The 20,495-nt window shown below is 29.5% G+C and overlaps 1 protein-coding gene across 1 annotated transcript; it reads right to left on the reverse strand.

Annotated features, from left to right (window-relative positions):
• Positions 1-6,048: 6,048 nt before the first annotated feature.
• Positions 6,049-7,223, reverse strand: LOC114302999 (ethylene-responsive transcription factor ERF086-like). Its single transcript, XM_028248150.2, has one exon. It carries the CDS (start codon positions 7,140-7,142, stop codon positions 6,180-6,182), a length of 963 nt encoding a protein of 320 aa, XP_028103951.2. The 5' UTR covers positions 7,143-7,223; the 3' UTR covers positions 6,049-6,179.
• Between the last annotated feature and the right edge of the window lie 13,272 nt (positions 7,224-20,495).

Below are 20,495 nucleotides of genomic sequence, written 5' to 3' on the forward strand. Positions count from 1 at the left end.
ACTTTGATTTATATTGTTATATTGTTTTTTGTTTTTTTTTTTTTTTGGGCATTACAATCAAAATTCATCTAATATGTTCATATACAAAAAGATAGATATGTATAGAAAACCTATAAGGGGTTGCAAGCACATGCAACCCCCTAACAGGTTTTCCGAGTATCCTTTCATTACTCAAGATAAGGACAAGGTTGTGGTGGTTATGGGAACTACTAGAATAGTGAAAATCAACACTTTCTATCGACTTAACCACCAGATTTTAGGCGGAGATTGTAAACTCTGACAACATGCAAATTTATAGAGGCCTTAATATAACTCAATAAGAGTTCCTCAATAGTTATCTTTTAGTAGGGGTTATAGACTCTAGTGCAGATTTCACAACTGCTAATATCTGACATCAGACGTTTCTACTGTTGAATCTATAATGAGAGGTGACTCTTTCCGATGGTTGTCGAAGGATCCAATTAGTACATAAAGGTTATAATGAATGATGACTTTAAATATTAATCACAACATAAATGTTGATTCTTTTGGTGAGTCTCGCGTGAACGACATTATTATGCAATAATTATTATGATACGTCTAGTGTGAATGATGATATCATGCTATTATTATTATGGTAAATCCCGTGTGAATGACATTATTATGATAGATAATGTTATAAATAAAATATGACAAACAATAATATTGTTGGGTACCATATTTTGGTATCATATATTGTGTGGAAATTGTTAAAAATTTCACGTGAGTTGCACGTGATCTTTCTTTATTCAAAATTTTAACAGTGAATGTATATCACATTGTAACAAAACTAAAAGTATAAAATATAATTATTTAAGTTAAACTAAAATAAAATTTCGCTAAAAAAGGATCGGTGATATAATTTAACAACTCTTAGATTTATTTTCCACTTACTTGGGCTTGAGATTTAGTTTGATATTTGAATTTTTAATAATATTAAAATAAACATATTTATTGTTGAATTTGTTAAGGTATATTTTTTATTTTACATAAAAGTATGTGCAATAAAAAAGTATAATTTTTAAAATATTCTTAAAGCACATATTAACAAGATCTTTATTATATTTTACTTCGTATTTAATGTTCCTGTGTGAACCATATTATTATGTAATCATTATTATGGTAGATAATATTACAAACAAAACATGATAAAAAAAAAAAAATTAGTCTAAGGTCCATCTTTCATTTTTAGTAATAGAAGGGATCCACAATATTATTTTATGATGTCTAAGATCCCTCACTCCCGCTCTTTCTCTCTTCTTTCTTTTTTGTTCTCGTTCTCGACCTCTACACATCTCGTTCTCAACCGCTGTGTCTCTCATTCACCATTGCATATCTCTTTCTCTCTCTCTCTTTACCTCCGTCGCTGTAGTGCCTCCGACTAACCACCATCACCGTCGTCTCTTTCGTGAGTTCGTGCTCTGGTCTTCTCCTTCCCTTATACTCATAGGAATCGAACCCGAAAACATAAACGAGCCACAGAGGTTTATCTTCGCTGACTCTGCGATGGTCTTGCTTGTAGTTCTGATACCATTGACAATGGCAAGGCTAAGATCCAGGCTAAGACTACAACCTCTGTGATTGTAGTTCTAATACCATTGACAAAGTTGAAGCGAAACATGTCAATCACAGAGGTCCCAGATCAATGTGGGGAGTGACCCATTGATCAAATTGTTGCCCAAATCAATGTCGGAGAGAGAAGAGCTGTAGCCGAGCTTGAGAGGGATGGTTCTAGAGAGTGTTGTGACATTGAGATAGAGGCTTTGGAGGTTTAAGAGCTCACCGAGCTCTCTTGGGAATGTTCCATAGAGTCCAGCCGAAGGGAGTTATAGAGAGAGAAGGTGGAGAGTCTAAGAAAGGCCAGGGTAAAATTTCTCTAGAGAGGTAATTTTGTGGGAAGGCCAGCAAAGCCAGAGAAATTTTCAAATTTCTTTAGAGAGTGGGAATTATATGGAAGGCAAAGAAAACAATTGGTTAGAGAAATTTTCAAATTTTTAAATTTTCTCTGGAAAGTCCTAGAATTTCTCTGTGAAGTCGAATTTTCTCTGAATCAATTTGAGAGACCTTAGACCTTAAACACTATTAAATTTCTCTAGAGATGAAGGCCAAAGAAATTTTGGAGAGTGGGAAGTATAAGAAAGGTAGAGAAAAAAATTTCTCTGGAGAGAAGGAAAGGCTAGAGAAATTTACAGTGAGAAGTCTAGGGAAGGTCAAAGAAATTTATGGGTTTACAGTAGGAAATTTGTGGTTTCAATCCAAAGAATTTCTTTGATCTGTTTGGTTTGGAGAGAATTTCTCTGGTTTTGGACCAGAGAAATTTGTGAGTTTGTTAGTAAAAATTGTATTGTTGGCTTACATATTACACAAAGTCAGATAAATTCTTTGTGAATAGAGCCAAAGAAATTTGTGAAGTCAGAGAATTTTCTTGGATAGCCACACAAATTTTCACTGCATAATTTTCTCTAAATTTCTTTGGTACTCAAAGAAATTTCAAGTTTCTCTGGTTTGAACCCAAAGAATTTATCTGGAGAGAATTTTAATTTTCTCTTGAGAGAATTTCTCTAGTGCTGAAATTTCTCTGAATCGATATTGAGAAACCTTAGACATCATAAAAATATTTATTATCCTTTATATTATAAAATCTTAATATCATAAATCTTAAAACAAATTCCCTAAAAAAAATACATATGTATAGGATTCACTTTGCATTTAATGCCCGATGTGAACCACGTCATTATGTAATCGTTATTACACTAGCAACATATGAAGTGAAAAAATATGCAGTATAATGGTCCTGTGTGAACAATATTTTTATACAACCATTATTACAATGGGTCATGTGTGAAAACCATTATTATGAAATCATTATTAAGATATAAATACGATAAAATAATAAATTTTTACCCATGATATATAAATTTTTGATGTCATGGGTAGTATTATTGTTGGGTGCCAAATTTTGGTATTATTTAATAACCTCATGGTGGGTTTATAAGATAATGAAGTTAGTTACATTTTGGTATCATAGGATGGTATGGACCAAGAATATTACTAAGAAAAATAATCTGTGATTTAAGTGTAGGTTCTGTTATACAAAAGTTGAATTTAAATTACAAATTATTTTTTTTTTAGTAATGTTACATGTATTAATTAGTATATCAACACTAATTATGACAATATTATTGACTCCACTCATTATATAAATTACAAATATAAAAAACTTCAATTATGCCACATCATCAATTAGTAACGTACACTAATTGGTGCATATAGTATTATTTTTCTTTTTTTGATGAGTGGTGCTATATGCACCAATTAGTGCACTAACTAGTGCACCAACACTAGTTATAACATTATTATTGACCCCATTCATTATACAAATTACAAATGTCAAAAATATTTTAAAGTATATCATATCATCAATTGATACACTAAATGCCGTTTATGGAACCAAAATAAAAAGCCACGTTTTTGTGAACATGTCCAAAAACGCAAGTGGCAAAAACGCAACAAAATTGGTTTGGGAAGTGCCAAAAACGCAAGTGTGAAATTACAAATTAGGCCCTATGGCAAAAAAAATATAAAAAATAAATTTCTTATGTTAGATAAGGGTATTTTCGTCATTTTAATTTGATTTGACACCATAAACAAATATTAAAATAAAAAGTCAAAAGTCAACTTTTTACCAACTTCCCAAATCACTTTTCAAAAAGCTAAAAAGCTTGGTAAAAAGTCAAAAGCGAATTTTTTATCAACTTTCCAAAACACCCCTAATTAACACACTAATTAATGCATTAAGCATTAGTCTTTTTTTTATTTGTTCTGTGTCTGAATTCTTAATTTTTAGCATTATTGAATAGATGATGGTGTCTGAAGGGACACTAACCACGTCCTTTAATGATCCTCAAGACGGGTTTTTCAAATAATAAATTTAAGAAAAATGATTGGTAGTTCGAAATTTGTGGCTCGATTTTGGCTCGAATGACAAAACGACGTCGTTTTGCCATTTTTTTTTCTTTTCTTTTTCTTTCTCTTCCTTTTCTTTATTTCTTTTCTTCTTCTTCTTCGTTGAACACAGGCGAGAGAGAGCAGAGCAGAGGCGAGAGAGAAACAGAGCTCGTTGGACACAGCTCGTCGGCGTCGTTGAACACAGCTCGTCGGCGTCGTAGCTCGTCGCTAAGCCCCGCCTCCGCCTCTGCCTCCGCCCGCCGCCACCTCCGCCTCCGATTTTGATGGCCCCCTCCAGTCCAGTTCTTCTTCTCCTTCTTCTCTTCTTCTTCTTCCTTCTTCTTCCTCTTCTCCGATTGGGGCCAAATTCGAGCCTCTGAATTTGAGCTACGAATCAGATCTCTAAATTTAATTACATTTGGTATCATAAATGGTGTGCACTAACCACATCATTTAGCCTCCGTTGGAAAAGTGAGTTGGCTTTTTGACTTTTTAATTTTTTTAGCTGTTTTAGCTTGGACTAAAAAGTTTGGTTTGGGAAGGACTTTTTAGCTTTTTGACTTTTTTGACTTTTTTTGTGAGAGAATAGTGTAATGATTATGAGTTAGATGTGATGATTTGTTTGTTGTGGTTAAAATAGCCTATTTTATCTTTTGTGGCTATTTTAGTCCCAAAACCACTTGCCAAACACCACCTAATGAATCACACAAAATATTGTGGGTTTGGTTGGAGTTTTTTGGATTAAATTTTTAAAAAATTAAATTTTTTATTTTTTATATATTTTTATTTTTAGTAAATATTTTTTAAATTTTAAGCATTTTTTAAAATTTTTTTTGATGCACTTTACTTAGATGTATCTAAAAAGTAAAAAATCTGTAAAAAAATATTTTAAAAAATTAATAAATACATAAAAATATGAAAAATATACTAAATTATCGTTTTTTTATTATATATTTTTGGTATTTAGTAAATTTTTAAAAGATTTTTTCACAAAAATTATACATTTTATGTGTATTTATGTTAAGTGTATCTAAAAATTAAAAAAAAAAATTGCTTAATAAATAAAAAAAATTCAGTAAAAAAAATCATGGAAAATGAGAACGTATAATTTTTTGAAAAGTGTTTTTGGAAAATCAAAAACAAATAAACACTACAAAAAATTAAAGTTTGAGAGACCAAAAATTTAGGGACAATTAATTTTTTGGCACCAAATATTATTGTTGCGAAAAGTATCGTTATTATATTCTTAGCTACGAAAATTGGACATTAGTGATGAATTATTATCCTTTTGAGACTAAATTTTTTGTCTCAAAAAATAAATCATTTTGAGACCAATTTATTTTATCCCTAAAAGTCTATTTATTAGTGACATTTTCAAAATTTTGTCACTAAAAGTCTTATTTTTGACTTTATGAGACGACATTTTAGCGACTATCCTCATGACGATGAAAATTGTTCCCTAAATGTCCTTTGCAACAAAATTTTCATTTTTAGAGATTAAAATATTTGATTTCTAAAACCCTAGGCACCGTTTGGAAAGCAAGATTTGAGGCTTTTTTGGCTTTTTTAGCCATAAAAGAAAAAATAGGCTATTTTAGCCACAGCAAACAAAACATCACATCCAACCCATAATCATTACACTCTTCTCTCACAAAAAAAAGTCAAAAAAGCCAAAAAGTCCTTCCCAAACCAAGCTTTTTAGCACAGGCTAAAATAGCCAAAAAAACTAAAAAGTCAAAAAGTCAACCCACTATCCAAACCAAACCTATATGTTAGGGTGAAATCGTAAAATTTTAATATTGTTTTTTAATAAAAAAATGAATTTATCAAATAATAAATATAATTATTTTTGGGAGTCTAAAAACTCAAATATAATTTTTTTTTTATTTTTTTGATTTGAAATACACAAACCTGATGACTCATATCATTACTCTTTCATTTTCCTTAAGATAAATTACATAATTCTCACAGTTCATATAATTTTAATATGAGTAATTTAAGTTTTATTCTTTCAGTTTTGTTACAATATTATTCTTTAATCATATGCTATTAACATTTAGTTGGATTCAACTCCAAGATCAGTTTGAATAGCAATATTGAGATATATATTGATATTAGCAAAATAATCATATATCAATTGAAATTAGACAGTACCAATCGAAATATGGATCAATCTCAAAACGTTACTTATGAGTCAATATTTAAAACCCTGATTAGAAGGCAGAGTATCCCAAGTGATCAACTAGATCACCAAATGAAGGAATTGAAGATGAGGAATTCCCTGAATACATTAACCCATAACTTTGATTGTCATTGATTGGATACAAGCTCTCCAACCACCCATCTTCCACCACCAATGGGCTGCCAATCACCGCCGCGAGTTCGAAGGAATAATCCACCTCCCATGGCTTCTCACCAACTCCCCACAACCCACAGCTCAGCCCATCAAAATGAGGAAGTTGATGATGGAGATCTGCAAGGTTGTCTTCCACACTTGGAACATCAACAGGAAGAGCAGTGTCATCATCACATGGTGTTTGGATGCCAGGAAAACCCATTTTCCAGGAAAATTCTTCATAATCTGAAGTGCTTCCATTCATCAAGTCTTTGTTGGTAGTGGTGTTTGGTGGCTTCAAGCAACTATCTGGAACTATGCAATCCAAATAGCCTGAGTTGGTATCAGTAGAGAAAAGCAAGTTGTTTTGATTAATGGGCTGTTTAGTTTGAGTGGTGGTGGTGGTGGTGGTGAATTGTGGTGGTGGTGGTTGAAACTGCATTAGGGTTTGGATTTGGACATCAAGAGGACTAAGAAGAGAGTGAAAGGCTATGTTGTTGTTGTTGTTGTTGTTGTTGTTGTTTTGTGAGTACACAAAGTTGGTTTTTGCTTGGATGCCCTTAATGGAAAGCGCAGCCCTATCATAAGCAAGGGCTGCTTCATGAGCAGTGTCAAATGTCCCAAGCCAATGCCTCTCTTTAGTTGAAGGGTCTCTGATTTCAGCGGCGTAACGGCCCCAAGGCCTCCGCCTGACGCCAAGGAACCGCCCCGTCTCTGCCTGCTTCCGCCGGCCTCTTCTCTCACGTGGTGGTGGTGGTATTTTGGTTAGAGAAAAGCCGGTTTGAACCGGCCTTGGTTTGAAGCCATTGACGGGTTTATGAGAGGTTTTGGAGGTGGACATTGATGAAGAGTAGTAGTGAAGAAAATGTAGCTATGGTGGAGTGGGAATGTAGAAGATGAGAGAAGTGAAGTTTTTGAGTTTGAATATGGAAGTGTGAAGGAGGTGTAGGGAACTCTTTTAAAGATTTGTGAGAAGAGGAACAACATCACTATGCATTCAAATTTATTTATTGTGTGTGTATCATTGATTTAAATATAATTTAATGGAGTAAAAACAAAAAAGAGAGAGAGAGAGAAAAAATTTAAATAATATTTTCTTTTCTCCTTTTCCTTTCCTTGTATCCAAACAATATTTAAAAAGGGGAAAATTTTAATTCAATGTATAATTTTAAAAATAATTTCAAATCAATAATAAATTTTACAAATATTAATAATTAAATTTTTTTCATCAATCTATAATAATTTTGTGAAAATACAACTGGATGGTAATTTTTCTTTTAAAAAATAATGTGTAAATTAGATTCTTTTGAATATTATCCACTTCACAATATAAAATTTATTTTTATTTTATTTTCTTAATATTTATCTAGATTCTTTTTTCCCAAATACATAATAAATTTACTAAAACAATAACACATGTCATTAACAAAATGACGAAAACGATTTTGTAAATTCACTTATTTTTAGGATGAGTGAACATTATTTACACCCGCGATTGTTTCACTGGGATGTCCTTAGTTAGTTAGACCTGTATTTAAAGTAGTGAACTCTAATAAAATAATCAAATGTGACAATAAATAATATTAGGACACAATAAAAAATGGTGAACATTAGAACTATACTTTCTTTTCCATCATTTTTATTCTTTATTATGAACTATTTATTATGATTATTATTTTTATTTTATTTTTATATTGTGTGTGTTAAATCCTTTGGTCAGTGATATCAACTTACGGATTTGTTACTTACTCAAAAAAACCTTAAGGATTTGTTTGCCATGTTGACTATTAGCGTTTATTTGGCATGGACTAAAAAAAGTATATTTTTTCTTACATACATATATTTATTTTGGTCAAATCAATCAGCACTATCAATATCTCTTCTTTAATTTTTTACCCATTTTTTTTATTTTTCTATATTTTTTTTATAAAATGTCAAAAAGTATACTTATTTATAAGTATGTTTTTTATTTTTGTTAGTTACATCATTTCTTTATTTTTTTATAAGTATATTATTTTATAAAAAATTAAAAAATATATTTATTTATATTATCCCAAATAATATCTCACTTGAAAACAAGTTAGTTTAATAATTTTTTAATTTTTTACAAAAAAAAATATATTAAAAAATAAAAAATAATATAATAATTTTTGAACTTTTTAATTAAAATTGTAACTTTAAACTATAACTTATAGGCGAAGGTAAAAGATTGGGATATTTTGGAAAGTTGTCAAAAAAAAGTTAGTTTTTTTGACTTTTTAAAAAAAGTTAACTTTTTTATCTAAAATAATTCAGTTTTTTTTGTAAAAAAACACTAAAAAAGTTAAAAAGTCAAAAAATTAATTTTTTACCAACTTCTCAAAATACCACTAAGTAGTAAAAAGAAAAAGGAAAATGAGTGAAAGTATTAATTAGTGCCACCACTAATGATGCGGCGGTAGATTCCACCCATTGATACAGTGTTGTTGTGTCTGTTTTTTTGTTTTTTTAAAAAAAAGTACATGCCAATACATTAGTGATTGCTTTAAAACACCACTTTTAATGATCTCTATCATTGCTGAAAGAAAAAGCTTATAAAAGTGTGGAAATTTTCCAAACTAACGTTTCACTATAAACGATAGAAACTCCTTCTTTCTTTGACCCCACAATTTCAGAAAATGAGTGAGAGCACTAATTAGTGCTATCACTAATGATGTGACAGTGGGTCCCACCAGAAATGATTTGATATTTTAGCCATAGTGTTATATTTTTTTTCTTTTTTTATTGAGTATTATGTCATTAGTAGTCTTTTTAGAATTTCAAAATTAATAGTTTCTATCATTGTTGCACAATTTCACAGATACATATTAATAAGGGATTGGAGAAATAAAAAAAAAAAATAAAAATAAAGTGTCAACCTTTTTTTTTTGCCCTTTTCACATTGGAGTGACCTTTGTCTAGTACACAGTTATTTTTGTCAGTACACATTGGGGTGACTTTTGTGAGTCCGGATCCTCTCCAGCCAAAGGATCCCTCCGGTCCTCCGGTCAAGGGCCACGATTTGGCCACGTGACCCTTTGAAGATCTACGGCTCAGATAAAAAAAAAAAATTGAATTTCGTTTTTCACCAAAAACTTCTTCTTCTCACTGATATCATGTAAGCAAAATGTGCAAATCTGCAAATTTACAGATCAAAAATTTTTAGATCATGATCTTCAAAAAAAAAAAAAAAAATCACATTTTTCAAATCAGATTTCAAATCTGCATAAATTTTTTTGCTTGAAGATCATCAATATCTGCAGAAAAATCTGCAGAAATTTTTTTAGTTTTGATGCAGATTTCTGTGTTCAAAAATCTTTGGTTCAGTTAAGTGTTTTGATAGAGAGAGAGAGAGAGAGAGAGAGAGAGAGAGAGAGAGAGAGAGAGAGATCAGTGAGAAGAAGAAGAATTTTTTGGTTCAGTTCGGCTTCATCACAGTGAGAAGAAGAAGAAAAAAAAAATTACCCAGTTGAAATCTATGCCCAAACTAACAAAAACAACAACAACCCACAAGCCAAAAACAACAGCTATAGGAAGAATATTTTTTCCCCAGAAATTCAAATCTGAAACTGTACAACTTATGAACAAAAAAGTAAAAAATACATCTTCATTTGTATGTATGTATATAGCTCAGTTTGAGATCCATATAGCTCGTTCTTGAAGCCCAAAACAAGAAAAAAGAAAAAGAAAAGAACGAATCAAATCTTCATCATCTTCAACATCTTCATCAAAAAAAAAAAAAATCCTTTGTAGATCCGGATCTACAAATCTTCATCATCTTGATTTTTCTTCTTTTTCTTCTTCCAAAATATCTGCATCAGAAAAACGCAGAAAAAAAGACCGTGGCTTTTGCTTATGAGATCAGATTTCCGCCATTGATGGATGCTTGTTTGGATTTTCTATGGCTTTTGCAGAGAAACGAAATTCAAATTTTTTTTTATTTTTTATTTGAGCCGTAGATCTTCAAAGGGCCACGTGGCCAAATCGTGGCCCTTGACTGGAGGACCGGAGGGATCCTTTGGCTGGAGAGGATCCGGACTCGACTTTTGTCTAGTACACAGTTACTCTATTGTTGTGTTTGGTTGAGGGATTTGATGAGGGATTTGAAAAGAGAAATGGAAAAGGTAGGTGAAATGTGAAAAAAATATACCTACATTTCACATAATTTCACACACTTTTTTTCTTTCCCTTTCCAAATCCCTCCCCAAATCCCCCAACCAAACACAGCGTATAGGTTTCAGTTTTGAAAACTGAATTCATATCTGTGGATTGGATTTTGTTGCGATAGTTATAAATGGATAAAATACAATTATATTTTTGAGATTTATTTAAAGTAGGATAAATTGTAAATATACTTTCTGAAATTTATTTAAATTATAAATTATTTTATGTAATTTTAAAAATTACATTGTGGGTGTTTGGAAAGTAGATTTTTTTGTAGATTTTTTTAGTTATAGAATATTATTGGAGAAAAAAAAATTTGTGTTTGAAAAGATAGTTAGATTTTTTGTGGTTGGATGTGATGTTTGTAAGAAAAAAAGTGAAATAATTCTAGAATTTGATGTTATATTTTGTTTGGATTTGGTCTTTTTGATTTTGTAAAATATTTGTCTTGTAGTGAAAAAAAAAAAAAAAAAAAAAAAAACCCAAAAACCAAGTTCCCAAACACCCCCATTATGCCCTTTAAAATTTTTAATTTCATAATAAATAGGTCTTTTTATTAATAAATTATCAAATTAATTAACATTTTTTAATAATGTTAAAATTTGATTTCAATTAATAAGTCAGATAATTGCATAATAGAAATTTCACTTTTTCAATTAATTCTGTTAAATAAAAAATTCTAACAGTAAGGTATTTGTAATTTTTCAAATCGCATGGAACAATTCGTATTTTAAGCAAATCTCAGAAGGTGTATTTGTAATTTACCCTTTAAAGTATTGATTGTTTTTATAATTTAAAAAATTATAAATACTCTTTTATTAGAATTTTTTTATTTAACAAAAATAATTAAAAAATAAAATTCATAATTACTTTCATATACAATAATAAAATTACTTAAATTATTAATTGAAATATAGAATTCTTTTGAGAACCTAGTTAAAAGTTAATTTTTTAACTTTTTTTAATTTTTTTTTTGGAAAAAAACGTGTAAAAAAAGTAGAGAGATATGATCCAAAATATGTTAAAAATTGGAAGATGGCTTTTAACTATCTTCTCAAAATAGTCCACAATTCTAACATCATCAAAAATTGTTAATTTATTTGATGATTTATTAATAAAATAGACAATTTGTTATGAAATTAGAAATCTCTAAAGGTAGAATATAATTTTTAAAATCACAACGGACAATTTATATTTTAATCAAATCTCAAAGATGTATTTGTAATTTACCCTTTATAAATTTATAATAAAGCTACATCTATACATTTGTATAGCATAAAGTATGTTAAAAATTGGAAGTTGGCTTTTAACTATTTTCTCAAGATAACCCATAATTGTAACATAATTAAAAATTGTTAATTTATTTGATAATTTATTAATAAAATAAACAATTTGTTATGAAATTAAAAATCTTAGAAGATAGAAAATAATTTTTAAAACCATAAGGAACAATTTATATTTTAATCAAATCTCAAAGATATATTTATAATTTACCCTTTATAAATTTATAATAATGCTACATCTATGCATTTGTATAGCATAAAGTATTTGCTATCTTATGTGTTATTAAATGTATTAATATTTGACATGATTAATGAGATTTTTAAACGAACAGACTTATCTAAAATTGTAAAAAAGTTTTGTGTGCTCACCTTATAGTCAATTTAGGGGTATTTGGAAAGTGGACTATTTTAATTAATTTTTTATGAAAAATTGTGCAAAAAATAACGAGAATGATGTGATTATGTGTTTTGATTTTTTTTTTCATTATTTTAGCCAAAAATCCAACACCTCAAGCCGGGCCTGAGATTAGGGTTGCTCTAATGGATGAAGTTCAAGTTTTACCATTACACTATGCAGTTTTTGTTTTATCTTATTCATCTCTTACTGATAAAAATAAATAAAATAAATAAAATATTTATATATATATAAAAAAAAAAATAACCTCTAAGAAACGGTAGTCTCATTATTAAAAATTTTATTAATAATAATAAAGTTCATGTGATCAACGCAATTTAAATATTTCGCTTAGTTAGAAATTCCTTTTAAAAAATGATAATATTTGATTTAGTTTGAATATTTTTACAAAAATAAAATAAAATAAAATAATGAGTTAATTATGATTAGCATCTGTGTTGGACTAAAAGGACCAACTAATTTGGTGAGTTCCATACAATCTAATTCATATTGTAAAATAAACAAGAAAATAGGTGGAGAAAAAAGTGACAAATTAAAGAAATAATATAGACTGAAGATCACACAATGAAAAGATAAATGAAACAAAAAGTGAAGATTGAAGTTAACAATGACAAAGAAAATAGAAATTGTAATGATATTGTGAAATTAAAACACTGGTAGAGTCTTATTTTATGGACCACAGTAGCGGTAACTTTGTCAAATCTCCTGTAAAACTAACGATAACCTTATTGGAGTTGTGCCCTACTAAATGAACGGCTAATTTTGATACAAATTTAAATCTATATGCAATGTATTTGCCTCTGTTATCCATGAATCAATGTTGATAAAGAATTTCGTCTTGGTGCCACAAAAAGTAACTAACTTTGCAAGTCAATTCGCAATCCAAACCATGGTTGTTGCTCATTTTCTCTATTAGTTGGACAACCGGGGGGACAATCGGCTGGACGTCCGATCGGTTGTCCAGTGGGTCCCACCCCCAACGTCCACGCACAGTAAACTGCTGAAATCTGGTCCAGGTCCTTAGTTTGGTGAAAATTTTGGGGCGTTCTCAATTTGATAACGTTTTGATAAAACTGTTGGAGACAAAAAAATGTATCTTTTTTTACCAAATTCAAATTTGGTGATGAATTTGGTTAAATTTTTGAGATGGCCTAATAATAAAGAAAAAGGTAAATTACATGGCACCCCTTAAAGTTTTTATTTAATAAAAAAAAAATTACACATTTGAAAAATTACACATATTCCCTTATCAGATTAAAATGACATATTTATTCATTAGCCTTTATACATATAAAATAAAAAAATAATACTGATATTTTGTTCATGCCATTTCAAGAAAAATAACAATCATTTTCTTTAGTTTAATTTACACAAAAAATTAAATTTTTTTATTTTTACTAATTTTTTTAATATTTTAAGTATTTTTTTATTTTTTTATTTTTTTGATACGCCTAATCTAGATATACTTAAAAAGTATAATATTTTGTATTTTTAAAAAAATTTATCAAATACAAAAAATTAATAATATTATAATAAATGTGAATAACGGTGTTTGGTAAAACTGTAATAAATGTGGGTGAATAGACAAAAAAGAAAAATGATGGTGAAAATAAAAATAAAAAATTCTATTCATATAAAAAAAATTTATACAAAAAATATTAGAAAAATATTGTGATAGTGATATTGTTACAAATATAAATCATATTTATGGGTGTTTTGTTTTAAAGTGAAAGATCACCATAAAGTTATATCATTGTATTTGAAAATTTTATATAAAATTTATGTTTGTATATCATCAGTCAATAAAAATATATTCAGATAGAATTTAATGATAGAAAATTATAGAATATAGTCATGATGATACGAAAAAGAAATAATACGAAAAAGACAAAATGGCCATTTAAAAAATTATAGGATAAAGGGCTATTGATTGTTAGTTTTGGTGAATATGAAGAAAAAAAAAGTATTAAAATATTTAAAAATTATATAGAAATATGTAAAAGTGTTCTAGAATTTGTAAAATATACATTGAAATTTTAATTTTTTTTTGACATTTATCCCTCCATTATTAATAATTTATTAGACTATCATTAACTTAACCCAATAAAAATTTAAAATGGGATCAAAATGTAAACAGAGATAGGGCTTTGTTTGTCTCTCTAAAATAGGGATGAGCACAGAGCAGGTTTGTCATCTCTCACCTCCGCTTTCAAATCCCACCTCGTCCCAACTCCACTACGGATGTAATTTTTCAATCTCATCCCCACTCCTTCGGATACCCAATACCAGCAAATATTCGATCACATTTCAAAATGCCAAAAAAATTGAGATCAATTTTAATACTTAACACGCTAAATAATTTCCTATAACAAAATAAGGGGATAATAATTTGGCTTCTTATTTATTTATATTTAAACAAAACCACAGAGTTTTAGTATTTTTTTCTTATATCTAATTATATTATATATATATATATACATATATTATTTATTTATATATATTACTAATTATATCGGATTAGTTTTGGATCGAAGGAGACGATACCTGCTCCTGCCCTACCCTCGCTGCGAGTGACCAAGATTTAATCCACCCTTATCTTACATAAGTGTTGGTTCAGGTAAAATCCTCCCCATTTGAAATAGAAATAAACTGCCCTGCGGATCAGGCTAAAATACCATCCCCTAATCTAAAAGTAAGAATAAAAGCCTATAGTCAAAAGGGCAAACAAAAAGCTTAAAGAGCACTTGTAAAGCAAAGGTCCCAAACAAGAGCACTAGGTTGAGCACTAATCCCTTTAATTAGCAAGTTCCAACAAGACATTTATACCTTTTTCCCTCTTTAATCAACCTTCAAATGCCTAAATACCATTGGGAACAACCTAAGCTAATCATATATATTGTCAAAAAATAAACAAATAAATAAAAATGGGTCAACCTATTTTATGCATTTTCAAAATCCACGATGTGTATGCACTTTATGTTCCACTCTAATTGAATAAGGTTGAAGACACTTTTTAACACATCTCACAATTTTTTTATATTTTATTATTATTATTGATTTTTTTATTCATAATTATGATTGATTGATATGTTACCAATAATGAAACTTTAAAAATTGAAATATCACTATTTCATTGATATGATAGGTGTCACAAAATTTGTAAAACATTATTCTTGTATACAAACAAAATATTTTAGAAAAATTATATAAAAAAAATTGAGGATTTGAGCCTTATAACAAAATAAAATTTTAATTTTATTAATTTTAATTTTAATATTTTAATTTATTTTTAATTTAAGCCGTTAAGTAAAATTAATGAAAAAGATATTTTAGTCAATATACTCTATGTATGAAAAATGTCTAAAATAGACAAATAGTTTAGATTGAAAACAAATTAAAATATTGAGATTTAAATTGATAAAATTAAAAACTTGGAATTTGATTTATTACATTACTCAAACTTTGAGAATTTTTTTATTAAAAATAATAATAATAATAATAATATTTAATACATAATGATATGTTTCATTAATATTTCTTCATTAACTATTCTAATAAAATTATTTATATGAAGAAATGTGAGATATATTAAAGAGGAAGGAACAAAAATAGGAGAAAGAGGTGATTACAAGGATGCATAACATAAAATTTAATAATATGATTGCTACTCGCGGACTGTCTTTACGTATGACACGCACTTGGAATCTGTGACCCTTGACTCATACACTAAAGAAATAGATAATATAATTAAATGATTATTTTCTTTTAAGTTTTAATCTATCCCATCTTCTCAATTTTTTAAGAAAATGCTATTTTTTAAGTAATTATATTTCATACAAGAAAATATTCCAGACTATCAAAAAGTATGTTTTAATTTGACTTATAATGACATAACATGTTACTATGTGTTATTTTTTATTTATCACAAACTCAATCATATAAAATTTAATTTTTTTACCATGTCATTGTAAAAAAGAAAAAATAAAAAATAAATAAATTATGAATCTCTAACTACTATGATTTCAGGGGACACTTAAAGTTAGCATGATGTAGAATTTAATATGAATTTTTCACCTTTTTTTTTATCAATCGGTATAAGGATATTATATTTTAAAAAATATCAAAACAATTAATCATTCACAAATGTCTTAACAATGCCTTCTCACAAACTCAAACCGATACAAAAATGATCTCATAACGAAAAACAAAACAAAACAAAACAAAAAAATCTCATAATAGAAAAGAAATAATTCATTGCTAGACAAGTTTTTATCCTCTGATCTCTCAGTTGAGAACATATCGAAATAATTAATTGAATTTGTTCAATTGATTAAGAGTTTAACACCTTCCTAGATACAACTTGTGAAATATTGTGTTTTTATCTTTATTCTAATTTTTTTATTATGGTATGAAGGTTTGAAAGAGGTCCATGAAGTATAAGAAATAATGGGTTTTAACTATGGATAAAAGCCCAATGTTCTTATCGCTGAGTGACATGTACTTGCATCTTAGGTGTAATAAGTAAAATGTCTGGAGTTTCGAATGAATAGATCAATGACTATCCTTTTAAGATTTTAACTTAATTGTACTAATTTACTAACCATCTATTTTTAAAGAAAAATGACTGGGGTGCTCGGGATCTTTTCTGATTGGCCAAAAAAAAAATTTTTTTTTTTTTTCTTTTTGGGTTTCAACCAGTGGCAGGCTGTCACGTGACACTGGGGGGTCACTGGGTCCAGCATTGCTGATTTTTAATTATGGAAAGGATGAAAAGGCTTGACTACCCTTTTAGTGAAGGCTTGACTATCCTTTTAAAATTACGTAATGTTTTAAAAAGTTGATAAAAAATTAATTTTTTTGACTTTTTTAATCTATTTTATTTTTTTATAAATAAAAAATACAAAAAATAATATAACTCAAAATAGATTTTTTAAAAAAAATGGGTCTGGCTTTGGTCTAGTCTGCCATCGGACTGGACCGTACTGTTAGGTCCGTAGGGGCCCATCACGGGTCCCGTTTTGAAAATCTGAACCATCAATGTGTAGAACTCGTCGAGTACTAGATGGCTCTGAAAAATCACGTTGATCGAATATCGATAGCTATGTGATCAAATTAGTTTTGTATTAAAAAAATGAACAGTGAATAAATTAACGGTTGATAAAAAACGATTTTGATCACATAACTATCGATATCCGATCAACGTGATTTTTTATAGACATATAGTACTCGACGAGTTCTACACATTTAACGGTTCAGATTTTCAAAACAGGACCTGTAATGAGCCCCACGAATCTAACAATACTATCCAATCCGGTGATGGACTGGACCAAACCAGGCCCAAAAAAAAAATTCACTTTCAACCTCCTTACCAAAGCAGTAAATTGTAGTATTTCAATAGGATGAAGAGCCTCAAGAGGATGAATGAGGCAGTCTCAAGCCTCAAATATCAAAAGATGCAGCCACAATGTTTGAGTACAATTTATAATAAATTATTTTGGCTTCGTTTGGGAAGCCATGGTTTGGGTTTTTTTAGCTATTTTAATCACAAAAAATAAAATAGGTTATTTTAGTCATAACAAACAAAACATCACATCCAATCCATAATCATTACATTCTTTTCTCACAAAAAAAACTCAAAAAAACCAAAAAATCAAAAAAATCCTTCTCAAATCAAACTTTTAAGCCCAAATTAAAATAGCTAAAAAAATCAAAAAGTAAAAAACTAACCCACTTCCCAAACAGAGGCTTTGTACTTTTCCTTAAAATGGATGAATTTTGTTTCAAACAAATAAAATGGACACACATGAGAGATGGAGTGTGGGCCCTCTCTCTCTCTCTCTCTCGACTCTCTATCTCTCTCCCGGAGTCCAAGGTCTCAACCTAAGTCCTAAGGAAGACAATCTTTTTTCCCAAAATTCCGGGGTGACCTTAAAAACTAAACAAAAGTGTGTGCATGTTTTGGACAGTGTGCAAAATTCTAAGTTTTGATTTTTTTTAGATTTAATTTTTTAAAAATTAAATTTTTTTTATTTTTAATAAATATTTTTAAAATTTTAAACAACTTTTCTTCTTTTCTTTCCATCCAAGTAGTTGTCATTTCTCTCTTTCTCTCTTGATTAGAGAAACCTTGTTTGGGTTAGATTTAGATTGTTTAGTTTGAATTTTCAATACTTTCACATCATATTGTAAATTAAATTGACACGTTTGATAATTATTAAAAATATATATATATATATTTATCATAAGAAAGTTATGTGAATCTTTTAAAACTTTTATTTTTTTGTGAGAAATTATCTTATGTTTATAGTTTTGTGTAGCTCTTTTTAACATAACTAAAAGCGCACAGTAAAATTTATCAAAATTCATGTTTATATAAATCTAGAGCGATACTAAAAAAATAAATTATGAAAAAATTACTTATTTAGTTAAACCAAATAAATTTTTTGGCCTTGACTTTTTTAACCTTAAAGCAACTTATTTTAAAAATTGCTGACAAGGCCTTAATAGTATGTCCTAAAGTTAGCTTTATTATAAATTTTTACTTTTTTTATTTTTGGACAAATTAGAAAGAAAAAAAAAAATCTCAGGGTTTAGCGTATTTTTTACATTAAACCTCAATATTTTAATTTTGATAATTTAAATCCTGAATTTTTAACCGTGCCTCAATGTTGACCATCCGTCTGTTTCTGTTTGTTTATGTTAACTTTTTACACTTATTTGATACACGTGTCACTTTTTGATTCGTCCATAATTATTATAATTTTTTTATTTCAAAATTGCTTTGTTTTTCTTTTTCTTTCCTTCTATCAGCTCTCTCTCTCTTCCAGAATGAACGATCATTTCCCACGAAAGCAACCAAACCATTTCTCTTCCAGCTCTCTCTCTCTTCCGAATCGTCGATTTTTGAAAAGCAACCAAACCAAGTCTCTCGTCGCCGACGATGTCACCGAAGGAGTCTCTATCTTTCTCTCAAAAACCAAACCCATAAACAGTCTTTGTCTCTATCCCTTCTCTCTCTCTCCCTCTTCTACCTTTAGAATCCAAATCTGAATCCAAATCTAGGGACCTGACGTACATGTAGAACGGGTGGAAACCATATAGATTGAGGTCAAGATTGGCATGGGATATGTCGCATTCCACAGGGTCAAAGTCAGGTTACGACGGAGCTTGAAGGTCTTCTTAGTGTGCTTCTAAGGCTGTAAAAGAAGGAACGGTAGAAAGGGAGAAAAGATGAGAGCTGCAGATACTAGAGGTGGGGCGCGGGTCGGTTGCGGCCACGAAACCTCCAATCCGCCATCCGTCCGCCAGATTGGCGGATTGAAGAAAATCAATCCGCATTCGTCCGCCAATCCGGCGGATGTGGATTGAGCGGATTGGCGGTTTGGCGGATGGATGCAAATCGGTTTGGCGGTTTGAAATTTTATAAATTTTCAACATAGATCAACTTGTACACTTCCTCAAAAAAAAAATATTACAATCAATGACTTAAAAGAGTATTACAATTACTGCATGTCTCATCCAAAAAAATAAAGTTTGAAACTTTAGAATATCACAATTACTGCATACCTCATCCACATATTATAATCGCAGCATGTCTCATCCAATAAAGTATTAAAATCTGTGGTTCTTAAAATATAAAAACAATTCAAACCACCAAAACCATAAACATAACAATAGTAGAGATTGTGTGTCTCCGTATTGTTACATTTATATATGTTTTTGAAAACAAAAACCAACCAGCATATATCATATTTTCTATTTATTACTTTTAGAGTTAGATTTAAAAACCAAAAAATATAGATAAATAATACGTTTATTTTTTTAATTCAAAAAATATATCCAAGTTGAAAATTTTTTTCCAACAGAATCTTTAAACTCTTTTTCAATTGAAAACACAAACAAAATATTTAAACAAATTAAAAACATAAAGTCTTATAAATTACTAAGGGTGCTTGCGGTTTGGCGGTTCGGCGGTTCAGTTACGGCCAAAGGAACCTCAAATCTGCCATCTGTTCGCCAAATTGGCGGATGGAAGAAAATCAATCCGCAACCGTCCGCTCGTTATCACGCATCCATCCAAAATGTAGCTGATCGGTTCGGTTCGGTCAATTTGGCGGATCGGTATATTCGCTGCTCACCCCTAGCAGATACTGATCCTTCAATATTAGAAATGTACCAAAATCACAGACAATCGGCGAGATGTCGCCAGAAGAAAGGCTTGATCTGAGTTTTGGTGAACACAGTGCCGAGGATTTATGACTAGATCAAGTGAGAGAGATAAGGAGATCGACGGCTTGAGAGAGAGAGATGAGGG

The sequence above is a fragment of the Camellia sinensis genome, chromosome 7 (assembly GCF_055761805.1).
Source record: "Camellia sinensis isolate YWXY chromosome 7, ASM5576180v1, whole genome shotgun sequence".
In the NCBI taxonomy this organism is placed as follows: domain Eukaryota; kingdom Viridiplantae; phylum Streptophyta; class Magnoliopsida; order Ericales; family Theaceae; genus Camellia; species Camellia sinensis.